Raw genomic sequence first — 14,553 nt, forward strand, 5'->3', positions numbered from 1 at the left:
GACCCTCCTCTTCTTTCACGCATACCGTGGTTTTCAAAATCTGTTCATGGCTTAAAAATTCAGATGGGAGATTTCAGTGAAAACTGAACAGGGCAAAGCTTTTCTCAACGTATTTTTTCCCTTTAATTTTAAATAAACTGAGCCTAGAACTAATAATCGTTTAATCAAAGCACAGATTTGTAGAACATCTGATCTATCCACATTTACAATGTAATGGAGATGAATTGAAATAATAACAAAGCTTTCAGTCTGGAACTTTAATTGTAAAAGTTGCAGAGACTTGCAAATTTTTTAAATAACATCTAATTAGGACGAGAACAGTTGTTCCTTTTTATTGCCTATGAATACCAAACAGCCATTAACCAAAATGTCTTATGATGTTTAAACCGTTAGAAAGGTTTCAAGCAAACGTTACCACTTGGCATGAGATAAAGCATGTGTGATTCTGAAAAAAAAACTGCTTTAAAAGGATATCAATGAAAGTAATGTTTTTGAGCAAACAGCGTGTGTGGTCTCAATTTGATTGATAAAATTCAAGGAGCCCATTTCAAAGGAAGGACATGATCTGATGAGTATCACCACAGATGATGCAAATTCATGATTTTTACGAAGTATCACGACATGACTGCCACATGTTCTTGCACTGTACTGAAACATGCATACAGTGACTTTCTAAAACAAAAAAGAAAAAAAAACCCTTCAATCCTGGAGTAAAAAGGATTTGTCCAGACTGATGTGTATGACTCCTTGTCTCAGTATGTCTGCATACCTGTTTTGTGCATTAAGCCTCTTTCTTCACTTGCCAAAGTTCCTGTCCCTCAGAGTGTTTCCTGTAAAGATTTCCACAGGTTTTCTCGCTCCTTCCAGATGAGTTCGGTGTGTCGAGGTACCTCTTTGACGGTCAGTGCCAGGAAGACTGCCCAGAGGGGTTTTACCCCTCTTATACTTGGAAGCGGTGTGAATCCTGTCCTGAAGCCTGCGTCGACTGCACTACAGCTGACCGCTGCCTCCAATGCAGCCCAGAACACAAGCTGAGAAACGGACGCTGCATTCCTCTGGAGTGCAAGCCAGGTGAGGCAGGCTGAGATAACACAAACAGCATATTCACTCTGTTTAATGGTGACATGCAATTGAAAGTTAATTATTTTGCACTCTTCTTCTTCTCACTGTATTTTCCCATTAGATCATACTCAGTCCTCCTTCCTCACTCCACATGTCCTTCCTCACTACATCCATGAACTTCCTGATCATCCTTTCTCTTCTCATCTTGCCTTTCAGCCTCTTCATTAGTGTCCTTCTGTCTGTATAGTTACAGTATCTCCTGCCACCATGGCAACCTCGTCTCATCTTCACGCTGTTCATTTTATTGTTGAATCAAAATGAAATGGTATTCACTTTTATATTAAGTCACCATTGTTAGATCTGGAGAAACAAGACGAAATCCGTACTTTAAAACAATATTATTGAATATTGTACATATAATACATGTAGTAAAAACTGTACATGAAATCAAATGACTGATAAATAGTCTAGTGTCACTATAGAATTAAAAATAATGAACAGAATAGATGAACAGTTTCAGAGCAGCCAGCTTCCCACTGCTGCTCTGGTTTATTTTCTCTTATGAAGAACTTTTACAGAAAGTGGTTTTATCCTCCCAGAGACTGTGAAAGATGAACACATTGCACTTTATTTCAGTATATGACTTCAAATATGATTCACGGCCAGAGGAGGACTGAGAAATGTCTTGTATTTTTATTACAGATATTGAGATATTGTCTTCATTTCAACTTGCTGTTGGTGGTTCCACTTTTCACTTTCCCAAAAAAAATGCATGTAACATTACAATAGTTTCAAAGGTTTTTTAGAAGTGATTGTTTTCTGGTTTTTATAATCTCTCTCACTTCACCTTTCTACGTAAGAAACTGTTTTTCTTTGGATTTTTACGTCTCAATTTCTACATGAGCAAGAAATTACAGAAACTACAACATACCAGGATATAGTCAAAGTTTTTATCCAAAGGGAGAGTTTAATCCGGCGCCCATTTATTGCCACCTTAATGTGTATTTTTCAATTCGCTGTCCTTTTCAGGTGAAGTTCCAAACTCAGACATCAACAGCTGTGTTCCCTGTGATGAAGGCTGTGAGAGGTGTAAACATGGTGAGCAGAACAACCAAACATGCACTTCTGATAACCACTGTTACGACCGTTTCGACCTGATGCTGTTGTGTGCTGCTGCTTTCACATGCTGCACTAAAACGACCTTGAATGAGCTCCAACTCCAGCTGAGAATGGTTGAAATCTAAGATGTTCTGCAATTAGTTAACATTTCTGTACACTCAGCAAAAAAAAAAAAAAAAAAAGATATATTTTCAAAAGATATTTTGGAAAATATTTTTTGTTTTCCAGCCACTGCGAATTTTAAACAAACCATGAAGTTCAATATCTTCCTGAATCACATTCCTCGTGGTTTCTCACACCTCAATCTGTCAGTACAGGGACTTCCTTCAACCAGAGATGATTATCAACATACCACTGAAAGTTGTTATTGTGCAGTAAGGTAGTCTGAGGTGGAGACGGCCTGTGATTATGCCATTAGGCATCCTGGGTGAATACCTTTACTCACTCTTGCTCCCACCGCGGCCTTCCTGCCACCCACTCTCTCTCAGTAATCATCATTTTGCAAGCTAAACAAGTCGGTCAGCAGATTAGAGATTTGAGATGATTGCTTCTTGTGACGCGATGCAACATGCTAAAGACGTGAATCACATGTAGAATGTGGTTGAGGCGTCATTCTGTATTTGTGACTCACATAATGCACCTTTAGACATTTAACATAGTTGTTTATTAGGACAAATCAGTGTCTAGGTAAATACACTGCATATAGCAGAATCAAGAAAAGCTTTATGTAAATATGTTTTTCTCAAACTCTCTTGAAATTCCATTATCAGTATGTTTTGAGTCTGTGAAAACACTGAACAAGCTGGCCATTCATTTGAAAATACAAAAGCAGACCACCAACAAAGAAATGATTTAAAAAGCGCTCTGTGTGTGTGCGTGTGTGTGTGTGTGTGTGTGTGTGTGCGTGTGTCCGTGTGTGTGTGTGTGTGTGTGTGTGTGTGTACATTGATTGATAAGCTGCAGCAGGCTCTTCTTCCTGTTATCTTCCTCATCAGAATAATTCAGCACTTCTTTTTAACTCATCATCAGTTTTATGCTCTTTAATCTGCTGTGTTCCTCCTCCTGAATCACAGAGTAGTGGTTTGACAACAATTTTAATTGGATTACTCACATTTCTGGTTGAATAAATGTCAGTGTTGTTTTACACCTTCGGATCTCAGTGCTCCACGCTTCATGGTCTGGTCTGCGACTTTATTGATTTCTGGGCACGTACTTATAGGTGCTTCTTAACCTTTGATTGAATCCTGCGTGCTCTCTTATTATGCGTTCTGACAGTATTTCCTGGTATTGGTGAGTTTTGCCAACCTCAGTTACATTCTGGCTCTTCATGAGGAGGATTTTCCAGACAACACAACACACTGCTGCTCGTTTCCATGGCTGATCGTAAGCTGCTGGATGTATAGTCCTCGCTAATAGCAGTGACACTCGAGCTCCTACTCTGTTGAGCTGTGCTCTTATTGCTCAGAGTTCAGAGGGTTCAGTACAGTGCAGCTCCCGCCTGTGCTGGAGGACAAGCTGTATTTTCCTCTCAATTACTTACATCATGATATTCACCTATTTATTTTATTGGAATCAACGTCAGATATATGAAATGATGAATGCAGTGCGTTGGGATGGTGTGTCTCTGCAAAGGTGATGATTGGAGGTGACTCAAAACCTCGAGTTCATCTGTTTCCACTCTGTGTTTATCTGTGACTTTTATGGGACTGAATGTTCACTTAAGTGTGATTATATGCGTGTATATCATATGCGTTCTGTAAATGATGGCTTAATATGTAGTTTCCAAGCACACTGCGAGTGTGTGTATGTGTGTGTGTGTGTGTGTGTGAGTGCTTGCACATTCCACCAGTGAATACCTCAGGATGTGTGTACCAGTTTAAATTCTGCTGAAATCCCCCCCTCCCCTGGCACGCACAGTTAATATTTATGCGGGCGCTATTTTCTCTCCCTCACATAGACACAGCCTGAAGGCATGATTTCCGGCTCCTCGCTCGCTCACTCACTCCTCTTCTATACCTCCGTCCCTCCCACCTCTCCTTTCTCCCGGTCTCTTGCTGTATGAGTAATGGCTTTCACAGGTAGCGGCTTGTCGACTGCATTGAAGTGCAAACCAGTGCGGTGTTAAGTTGTGGGTGCTGGAGAGAGACGGCAGCAGGAATGGGGTGTGGGGGTCGTCAGAGGCTTTTCTGGAGACGATGAATGTCCCAAGGGAAGTCTGCACAAGTGTCTTTTTAAGTAGCCCCCCCCTCCTCTCTCTCTCTCTCTCAAGTTTGATCCTTTCTTTCTTTTCCTCTGGCGCCCTCCCTTCTGTCCTTGGAGATGTTTTGAGGTTTTTGAACCGGCGGGTGACTTGTCCTCAGTCAGACGGTTTTGATCAACAAAAGAAATTGATTAGTTTGCCATCAAGCAAGCATCCTTTCTCTTACACACACACACCTAACACATTTGTTTCTATCCTCTCTCAGTGTTCTTTGGTGTTCAATTTTTAAAATGCAACATGTATTCAACCAAAACAGATCTGCAGTATAATGAGTAAATAATCACGCAGCTAACTTGTTGAGCTGCAAGGGGTCCATTCATGAACACAAACTCACTTTCTTACTCCTTTAAGATCACATCTTGGAGTGCAACACCAGCTACAACTGTAATTATAATAATGATAACCTCACCTTCACCCTAAAACAATTATTTAACGTTTGATTGTGTGTAAATACTGGTGGGACAATGCAGTCAGACCCCACGAATCTGTATGCTCTCAGGTTTTAGACCTCGATAGACAAGGCCGCATGTACAAATCTGACTTACCTGGAATGAAAGAAATAAACAAACAAACTAAACAATAAACAGGAACTGTCGACCTGAGTTCACACGGTGGCCTTCACAGTAGCTTTCAGACATCTGTGGTTGATTTATTTCTTAGATTTTACGCTGATCCCCATCATGCTGATGATGGACTGAGCTGATGAGGCAGGAGACTGATCACATTTAATGTGTGTTGTCAGAGCGCCCCTTGCTGGTGGTAACAGGAAATGCATCTGAAGTAATGATTACTACTGTAGGAACTGAATATATCTATCAAGACGTGTTGGTTTCAGCTGCTGACAAACACTTCCTATAGACACAGCACTCACCGATAACCAATATGAATATTACATACAGAATCTTATAGAACTATACACAGAGAAGGCTATTATTCAACAGAAAATTTGATTTCAAAATTTGATTTGAATACTTCCTGTCTGCTCATTCTGCGACAGAAGGTGCTTTCCCAGAAAACCTCTAGGTGGCGCTGTGGTAATTCATTAAAAATCATTGTTCAGTTTCCTGAGTTTTCATCTTACTGGCTGAATTGAGTCCAGCTGTTTACCTGTGTGGAGGAATCAAAATGATGCAGATGTTACTGTCACTATAAAGCCAAAACGTGTCTCCTGTAAGGATATGTGAGAACTATGGCCTTTTAATTCATTGATAGAGCTTGCTGTCTGTCTTTACATTCCGTTTATTGAATAAACTTTTATTTTTATACTATACAATATTCATTTAAGTATTTAAAAAAAAATACTTTCAGTAAGTAGTGTACTTGCAGAGAAATCCAACTTGACAGGTGGTCTAAATCTTATTAAAACTACATTTCTTCTTGTTCTCATTCTCAGTCTGGTGCAGTCTACTGAACCCTGAATGAATGAATGATGGTTTCCTCTTGACCTCATTTGTGAAAATAAATTTTTGACTCGAAAATCTAAACTGACATCACAACACCTGATAATCTTTATTTACTGTTTCAAACGGCGCCGTCCCAAATATATATGTGCTGTTGGTTTTTGTAATTTGTAGTAATTTCTGCTCTTCTCTACAGATGATACTGGAGGTGCGCAGCATAAAATGATCTGCCTCAAATGTGAACCTGGCTACTACCAGTAAGTTTCACCAGCTTCTTTTCTGATTTCAGGCTCCAGATTTCTCCATCCTCATACAGATTCTCCTCTTTGTGCTTGGTGCCAGGTTAGACAGCGACTGTCATGTTTCCTGTCCAGACCGGACCTACAGCATCAACGAAACCATGCAGTGTTCTCCATGTGAAGACGGGCACTGTGAAGTCTGCGACCAGTCCCAGTGCTACCTCTGTGAGGAGGGATTCTACGTCTCCGGTAAGATCTGGACCATTTAATCCATCTGTCACTGCAAATATGTGGGTGTAGGTTGGATATGGTATCATGTAACATGTTGGATGCTGGTACTTAAATAAATGTCAGTGAAAAGGAGCCAAGATTTTTTTTTTTAATTTTAGTGTGGGTTTAGTGAAAGCAAGCATACACAATAGACACACGTGGACAAAATTGTTGGCACCCTTTGTTTAATGACAGAAAAATTCACATGGTCAGAGAAATAACTTGAATCTGACGAAAGTAATAATAATAAAAAAATTCTATGAAATTTAACGAATGAAAGTCAGACATTGCTTTTCAATTTTGCTTCAACAGAATTATTTAAAAAAAATAAACTCAAGAAACAGGCCTGGACAAAAATGATGGTACCCCTAGAAAAGACTGAAAACGATGTGACCAAAGGGACATGTCAGTCCAAGGTGTGTCCACTAATTAGCATCACAGGTGTCTCCAATCTTGTAATCAGTCAGTGGCTCATATAGAGGGCGGCAGGTAGTCACATGAAGTGTGCCACACTCAACATGGCAGGAAGCAAAGGGAAGTGTTGTCTCAGGAGGTTAGAAAGAAAATTATAGACGAGCATGTTAAAGGTAAAGGCTGTAAGACCGTCCCCAAGCAGTTTGATGTTCCTGTGACTACAGTTGCACAAATTATTCAGAAATGAAAGATTCATAGGACTGCAGCCAACCTTCCTGGATGTGGCCGCAGGAGGAAAAATGATGACAAATTAAAGAGACCGGATAGTATGAACGGTAACAAAAGAGCCCAGAAAAAAGAGATTAAAGGTGAACCACAAGCTCGAGGAACATCATTGTCAGATCGCACCATCCGTCATTGTTTGAACCAAAGTGGGCTTCATGGGAGACGACCAAGGAGGACACCATTGATAAAAACAAAAACCTGAAAGGTGCAGAAGTCTCACTGACAGTTACAGGAATTGATTGCCTAATTGCCTCAAAAGGTTGAGCAACTCAATATTAAGTTAAGGGTACCATCATTTTTGTCCAGGCCTGTTTCATGAGTTTGTTTTTTTAAATAGTTGTGTTGAAGCATGATTGAAAAGCGATGCCTGACTTTCATTGGTTAAAATTCATAGAATTTTTATTTATTACTACTTTTGTCAGATTCAAGTTGTTTCTCTGAGCACTGTGAATTTTTCTTTGATTAAACGAAGGGTACCAACAATTTTGTCCACGTGTGCGTATAAGAATAGTAACAGAATTAGCTGAACTGAACAAGGTTCAAGAAACCTGATTTTGTTGATAATGTAACAGTGGAGGAAGTATTCAGTCTTTTCCATTCAAGGTTAAAAACTGCAACAAAAAGTAGAAAACCATGATTAAATTTTAGAAATTTGTAAATCATATTGTTCTTTCAAAAAGCTGATTTTTTTTCATCAAGGCTTGCTGCAAGAACATTTATTTTGTAGGAGAATCAACTCAACAGCCAAACTAGCTGGCCTGATGACACACATTTGACCACATATTTTACATATGAAGGCATCGTCCCCAAAATGATAACTTCAAAACACTCAAATCATTTTTTAAGAAAGCGTTTTAGTGTCGGTTTTGGTGCAGGAGTGACGTGCACACCGCACTGAAAGTCCCCTTTGCTGAGATCAGTCATATCGACCTTTAGTAATGTGAAACGAGGTCGGAAACAACTGACAGTGGAAAGTTAAAAACTTTTTTCTCAGTGAAACCGTGGCTCCAAAGATTGCTGTTAATTATCTCTCTTTATCTTATCTCGAATAAATATATCTTATATCTTTATTATCTCGAATTTTAACCCACAAAGGTGCAAGAACATTTTGAGAACTCCTTATTACAAAACTGAAAACAAACAATATTTAGAATTACAATCCAAATGGAACTGAAATGTTGTTTGTTGCTGGTCAATTCTCTTATGATGTTTGGAGGAAATTAAAAGATCTGTTTGTGTGAACAGATGGAGAGTGTGTGGATCATTGTGAGGAGGGCTTCTTTGTGGAACAAGAGGGTCAGGAGTGTGAGCCGTGTCACCGTGACTGTCGTTCCTGCGGAGGACCGGGCTTTGACGACTGTGACTCCTGCGAGGACGGATTCACCCTGAAGAGCGGGGAGTGTGTGGAGAGCAGAGCGCTCACTGTGTGCCCTGAGAATCACTACAGAAGCAGTACGACAGTTTTATGCTTTCAGTCTAGTGAAATGTTGCTCTATTTCTAATTTAACAATGTTAAGCCTTGTTGACGTTCACAGAAAGTCCATTTGCAGCAAATGTATTTCTGCTGTCCCGTAGTTTGTAATACCGTGCACGTAAAATGGATTTCATCAAAGCATTCTCATTTTCTTTGTGGCTCCAGGTGAGAATAAATGTGAGCTTTGCCACTCCAACTGTAAGACTTGCTATGGTGCAGGAAAGGAAGACTGCAGCAGCTGCTACTCAGGTATGAGATGAGATGACATAAAGACAGACAATTTAGCAATTTACTGTCACGAATTGGCCTCAAATACTTAAAATAATTTTTAGAGTTTGGAGGAAATCAGTACTTGGGGGAAAAAAATTAAAAAAAACAACAGCATGCAAATTCCACACTGAAAGTCCTCCTGATCCAGGAGTCAAACTAAATTTTTCTACCTGGTGAGTCTTCAGTGCTAACCACTGTTCTACTATGCTGCCCTAAATAAAAAAGTACATAAATAATAGTATTTTAACCGTGACTTTTTTCAATCAGTAGATAACGCAAAATTTGTATTTCTGTTTAGATCTTTATGTGTGGAGTTTGCATCTTTTCCTCATAATAATGTCCCCAGAAGCAGGAAGTTGGCTTCCTTCCACGTACTAAAGACGTGACTGTCAGGATAATTGTTCGGTCTGAAGCAGTGATTGATAAGGAGACCTTTCCAGGATGCACCCTGCATTACTTTACCCAGTCTTAGCTGGGATTCTCTCCAGCTCCCCCTTGACCCACGCTTGGACACAGCAGTATCCAAGCAGAAATCCAGGCCCAATCTAATTTCAACCCATCTAATTTTGCATTCAGATCGGTTTCTGACTGATCAGCAGACCTGCATGGTGCGCTGTCCGTCCGGTACGTTTGGCAACAAGACCTCTGGAAAGTGTGAGGACTGCATGAGGGGGTGTGTGACATGCCAGGATACCAAACAGTGCCAACGCTGTCGCAACAGCCTTTATGTGCACGACGGAGTGTGTGTAGCCGAGTGTCCGAGGTGAATCTCCTGCCGTCTCATCCTTTGACACGCGCACAAGCTATTGTGACACATCAGTGAAACCTGGTACTCTTTTCTTTTCTCAGAGGGTTTCCTCAAAACGATGTGTGTCAGCCGTGCGCACCGGAGTGTGCGTCCTGCGAGGACAGTCCCACTAAATGTCTGAGTTGTGAAACGCAGTACCTTCTGCTGGACCACTCCTGCAAGGGCCACTGTCCAGACGGTTATTATGCCAACAACGGGGAGTGCCATCGCTGCCCTGTTCACTGTACCGACTGCAACGAGGACGGCCTCTGTAAGAGTAAGTGCAGTGGGCGGGAGGGGGCCTCCGGAGGGCCAGATACCGAAAGTGATTGAGATTTTAAAAGGTGTTAAAAGGTGACTTCACTGAGTGTTTTAGTAACTGGAAAGAGCTGAAGAAGGAGCCACAGTGGAGGGTCAGGCAGTAAATATAGAGAGCTTTCTGAACTGCAAATAATTGGGCCGTAAAGCCAAGTGAAGGAGCTGCAGGCCAGAAGAAAGACAGCTGACCTGGGAACAGACAAATACTGGAGCTCACAAAGACAGGACGAGTCAACAACAAATTTTAGAATAATAAAACCACTTCTTTCTCTTTGTCCATTTTAATAATCCGTCTTAATTTCCCTTATAAAGTGTTTTATTAATTTCTCTTTATATTAATGGTCTCTCCCGGTTTTGTCTGGTTGCTGCTGTGTGAAGCACTTTGAGTTTCAACAATCTGCATGAAAAGTACAGTAAAAGTAAAGTTTTGTTTGGAATATTGATCTGACATGACAACTTTAGCTATTTTTTTGTCTGTGTTTTTTTTTTTATCCTAACAGGATTGTGTTGATGTTAAAAGCAATAACACATTTTTGTCTGCAGGGTGTAGAAATCAGGTCCGAGCAAAACAAAAACCTGATTTCTTGTAAATTTGATGGTGGATTGAGGAAAGAAGAAATCATTTTAAAAAATTCAATTCAATTTGTTCAGGATATTTTCAACCGAACAAAGGCTTTAACTTTTCATGTCATCCATGTCTGTCAGTTTATTGGTGTTCACAAAATTCCGAGTCTGTTCTTCAAAACAATTTCTTCACAATTCCAAGTAATCTGTTAATGATGGGCAAATAATTTTCATGCATGCTCTTTTGTTTTCTCATCTCTCGTGCAGATTGTACACAATACTACTTCCTCCATGATGACAAGTGTGAGGCCGATTGCCCCAAAGGCTTCTTCCCCAGTGAGAAGGAGCAGGAGTGTATGCGCTGTCATCCTGACTGTGCCTCGTGCGACGGACCGGACGTGGACGACTGTGATGTGTGCCGCAACCCAAACGCCGTGCGTCACAACGGAGAGTGTCTGCCCCGGTGTCCTGACCGCACTTACCACGATAAAACTAGCAATGAATGCAGAGGTGGGCAGAGCAAAAAGCTGCATAATGTGACTGTAAGATTATTCATTTGCAGAGATCACAGGACGATTACAGGCTTCTTATCATTTCAGACTGCGACCGGTCATGTCGGACCTGCTCGGGCCACGAGCCTTCGTCCTGCCTCAGCTGTGATGCAGAAAGGCGCAAAGACGCCACCGGACACTGTGTGTGGGCCCAACAGTGCCCCTTGACCTCATACGTGGACCAAAAGGGAGAGTGTCAGCCCTGTCATTCATCCTGCCAGCAGTGCTCCGGCCCCGGCAAAGAGCACTGCCTCACCTGCAGCAAGCCGCATTTCCTACTGAGTAAGATTTCATTTCCACCCAGAGACATCTGAAGTATAATATCAGGCATTCTCCTCACACTGGATTAAATTAGTGCTGCTGAAATGCCAATACTTTTGGCAATAATGCACTGAAGGTACTTACTGTGGGACTGGATGCTTTATGTGTTCTGCTGTGAAGAGCCTCATTAGTCCTCAGTTAGCTGCTAATCTGCATGCTGGGAATTTATCGCAATGAATGATGAGAAAATGATTATTTTTTAGAGCATCTTCCTCCAGCTCACAGAACCTGTATTTGGTGATTCAGTCGTGATTTCTGACCCTCACAGCGCTGACAGTGCAGCCGATGCTGCCTTCCAGCAGCATCAGTGTCTTCATTAATGAGACAGGGCAAAGTTACCTCTCTCATTGATGGCATGGTAAAATGTAACATTGGTAAAGGAACTCCACCACTTTCTGACAAAAATAACTTCAAATGAACTGGACTTTTTTTTTTTCCAATAAGCTGCAAATTATTCCACAAAAGGACTTTTTTCTTTAGAAGACCTGATTTTGTCTTTGTCCACTAGACAACACGTGTGTGCACCAGTGTCCTGTTGGTTACTACGCTGAGGACAAGGACGAGCGTGTGTGCGAGCGCTGCCACTCCAGCTGCCAGTCTTGCGTCGGCCATCACAGCGTGCAGTGCTTGGAATGCAAACCCGGGTTGTTCAAGCATGGGAGCCTCTGCGTGAAAACCTGTCCAGAGAGGTTAAATAACCAAACTATTCTATTTTCCTCTTTTTTTTTATGGCAATGAGAACCCATAAATAACCAAACTGATATCCTCTACCTGTTTCAGTCACTTTGGCAACAGCATCAGCATGCTCTGTGAGCGATGCGACCCTTCCTGCAGCAAGTGCTCGGGTCCAGGCAACAAAAACTGTGAGAGCTGCAGGAAGGGCTACGTCCACATGAAGTCGTGGAGCCAGTGCTTGAAGAGCTGCCCTTCAGGCTACCACAAAGACGTGTGGGCCGCCACCTGTCACAAGTGTCATCCTTCCTGCAAGACCTGCTATGGTACGGTTTGACTGAAGCTCTGTGTGTCTGGAGTTTTCAACATGGTTGACGGCTGATATTTTTTTGTGTGTTATTTCTCTCTCGTTACAGATCAGGGAGCTCTGAGCTGCCAGTCCTGTTATGATGGCTACAAATACATGAACGGCATCTGCAGCTCTCTGTGCCTCGTCGGCTACTACGGCACTTCACAGGTTACGTCTATGTGTATTCTCATTTGTCCAAACAGGAGGCGCCTCAGAGCAAATTAAATCAGGTCAGCTGGATTTGGTCATCTTAAGGTGTACAGTATGTCCTCCATCCAAGTGGCTTCATCGGTTCATGCTTTTATTGTGAAATGGTGGTCATGAAGACGTTTTGATGAACCACTTCGTGAAGATGCGTTTCGACATGTTCATCGAAACTTGAGGTTGACCTTTTATAGGACAACGGACATTATCAAAGCTGCAGCTGCAAGTTGGGTAAGAATCCTGATCAGAGGGCATCGCTCAGTCTCATGCCTGTTTGTTTTTTTTTTTTCTAACCTCAGGACTCTGAAACAAAGCACAGCTGGAACGATGAACCAAACTGTAAACCGTGCGACCATTCTTGCTTCGAGTGCCGAGGTCCCAGCGCGTGGAACTGCACCATGTGCCACCCCAGCAAGGTCTTATCTGACGACGGCCGCTGCTTGAGCTGCTGCGGAAACGAGACACACGGCCACGATGAACCGTTTCCCAAGGAGTGCTGCGACTGCGAGTCGTCAAGAGGTAAACGAGGGCTCACGCTGGGAACTTTCAGACTGACACACGTTGTAAGCACTCGATCATGGAGAATCGTTTTTGGGTACGAGTCATCTGTTTTCCTTTTGGGCATTTGCCATTTGGAATGGCTGCAGTGTGTAATTTATGTAATTGACGTCTTTCACACTGATTAGTCAAGCAAGTGTTTTCAGTATATTAAAGGGATGGTAAATTAAATGTTCCTTGGCTTCTGGCTGTGTGGACAAGATGGTATTTCATTCGAATTACAGTTTGATTTTGCTAATCTGAGGCAGAGGTCTTTGAAAAACAACGTCAGTTTAAACATTCTGGTCTTTCCTCTCTCGCCCTCTCAGCGGAGTGCATCCTGGGTGTCAACTTCTTCATAAAAGCAGCTGAAGGTGAAGGCAGCTCAGCCAAAGGCTTGGTGACCTTTTGTGTTCTGCTCATCCTCTCCGTGGGCGGAGGGCTCTTTTACTACCTCAACACTCGATCAAAGAGAGCCGCCACCTCGGCCCAAACCAAAGCCGGAGGGTATCAGAAACTGGAAACCAACGGAGGCCCGGCGTCAGAGTCGTCCACGTCCCCATATGGAGAGTACAGTGACAGGATCATTGACTCCGAGGATGACGATGAGGAAGACGACGATGAAGATATTGTGTACATGGGACAGGATGGAACAGTGTATCGGAAATTCAAGTATGGACTCTTAGAATCCGAAGAAATAGACCTGGAGTATGATGATGAGACATACTCCTACAGATGAAAAGCGCATGTTGAACATTTTAATGCCTCCTGCCACGTGTGCTTTTGAGTGAAAAGGTATTTAAATGATGAGAAAGTCCCAAGTATTGACAGGCGTTATGAGCGTTTGTGATTCAATCTCCAGCAAAGTCTAATCAGCATTTTGTGGCAAGTTGTAATCATGTCTTGATAAGTTATTTCACTGAGATCCATCCAGTAGTTTCTCATAAACAACATCAGGTCAGGACCTCAGAGCTGGCGTTTCTGATCATATTTGCTTAAAAGAACCTATTATATATAGACATGGTTCACATTTTCAGGTTTTTTGTCTTTCTAATGGTAAGAAAAAACACCACAGTCACATTCAGTGGCATGTCAGAGACAGATCTCAGGATATTGCAGAACTTACCTGTTTTCAGTATGATGCTGCTGTGTAAATATGGTCGACACGAGTTGCCCGATGAATCAGTGTGGGTTGAACTGCCTGTGAACATTCCTTTTTTTATTTTGTTTCTCTGTCTGGAGTTCAATAATTGTGGTTTACTGTGGAATTAAGCAGCTTGGCTCACGGACTGGACAGGTGTGTAGTTAGGGGTTGGATTTCTCTTAAGACGCTGAAACTTGAGTGAGAAGAGAGTCTTTTTTTTTTTTCTTTTTTCACATTTAAGCAGAACGAACTTGAAGAAACTATTATGTGTTTACAACATGAACTGATGAAGCAATAATTGTAAAATGATCAA

General features: G+C 41.8%; 1 protein-coding gene across 2 annotated transcripts in view; it reads left to right on the forward strand.

Annotated features, from left to right (window-relative positions):
• Window positions 1-13,835, forward strand: part of pcsk5b (proprotein convertase subtilisin/kexin type 5b) — a 77,816-nt gene extending 63,981 nt beyond the window's left edge. For both annotated transcript variants that reach the window (XM_030104625.1, XM_030104624.1), the window contains 15 exons: window positions 868-1,071; window positions 2,092-2,160; window positions 6,038-6,098; window positions 6,184-6,329; window positions 8,295-8,501; window positions 8,689-8,772; window positions 9,370-9,556; window positions 9,643-9,857; window positions 10,730-10,972; window positions 11,062-11,295; window positions 11,843-12,023; window positions 12,115-12,332; window positions 12,423-12,523; window positions 12,874-13,078; window positions 13,426-13,835. In XM_030104625.1, coding sequence (XP_029960485.1) covers window positions 868-1,071; window positions 2,092-2,160; window positions 6,038-6,098; window positions 6,184-6,329; window positions 8,295-8,501; window positions 8,689-8,772; window positions 9,370-9,556; window positions 9,643-9,857; window positions 10,730-10,972; window positions 11,062-11,295; window positions 11,843-12,023; window positions 12,115-12,332; window positions 12,423-12,523; window positions 12,874-13,078; window positions 13,426-13,835 — 2,765 coding nt within the window. The remainder of the gene's footprint in view (window positions 1-867; window positions 1,072-2,091; window positions 2,161-6,037; window positions 6,099-6,183; window positions 6,330-8,294; window positions 8,502-8,688; window positions 8,773-9,369; window positions 9,557-9,642; window positions 9,858-10,729; window positions 10,973-11,061; window positions 11,296-11,842; window positions 12,024-12,114; window positions 12,333-12,422; window positions 12,524-12,873; window positions 13,079-13,425) is intronic.
• The last annotated feature ends 718 nt before the right edge of the window (window positions 13,836-14,553 follow it).

Source organism: Salarias fasciatus, chromosome 12 (genome assembly GCF_902148845.1).
Source record: "Salarias fasciatus chromosome 12, fSalaFa1.1, whole genome shotgun sequence".
NCBI lineage: Eukaryota > Metazoa > Chordata > Actinopteri > Blenniiformes > Blenniidae > Salarias > Salarias fasciatus.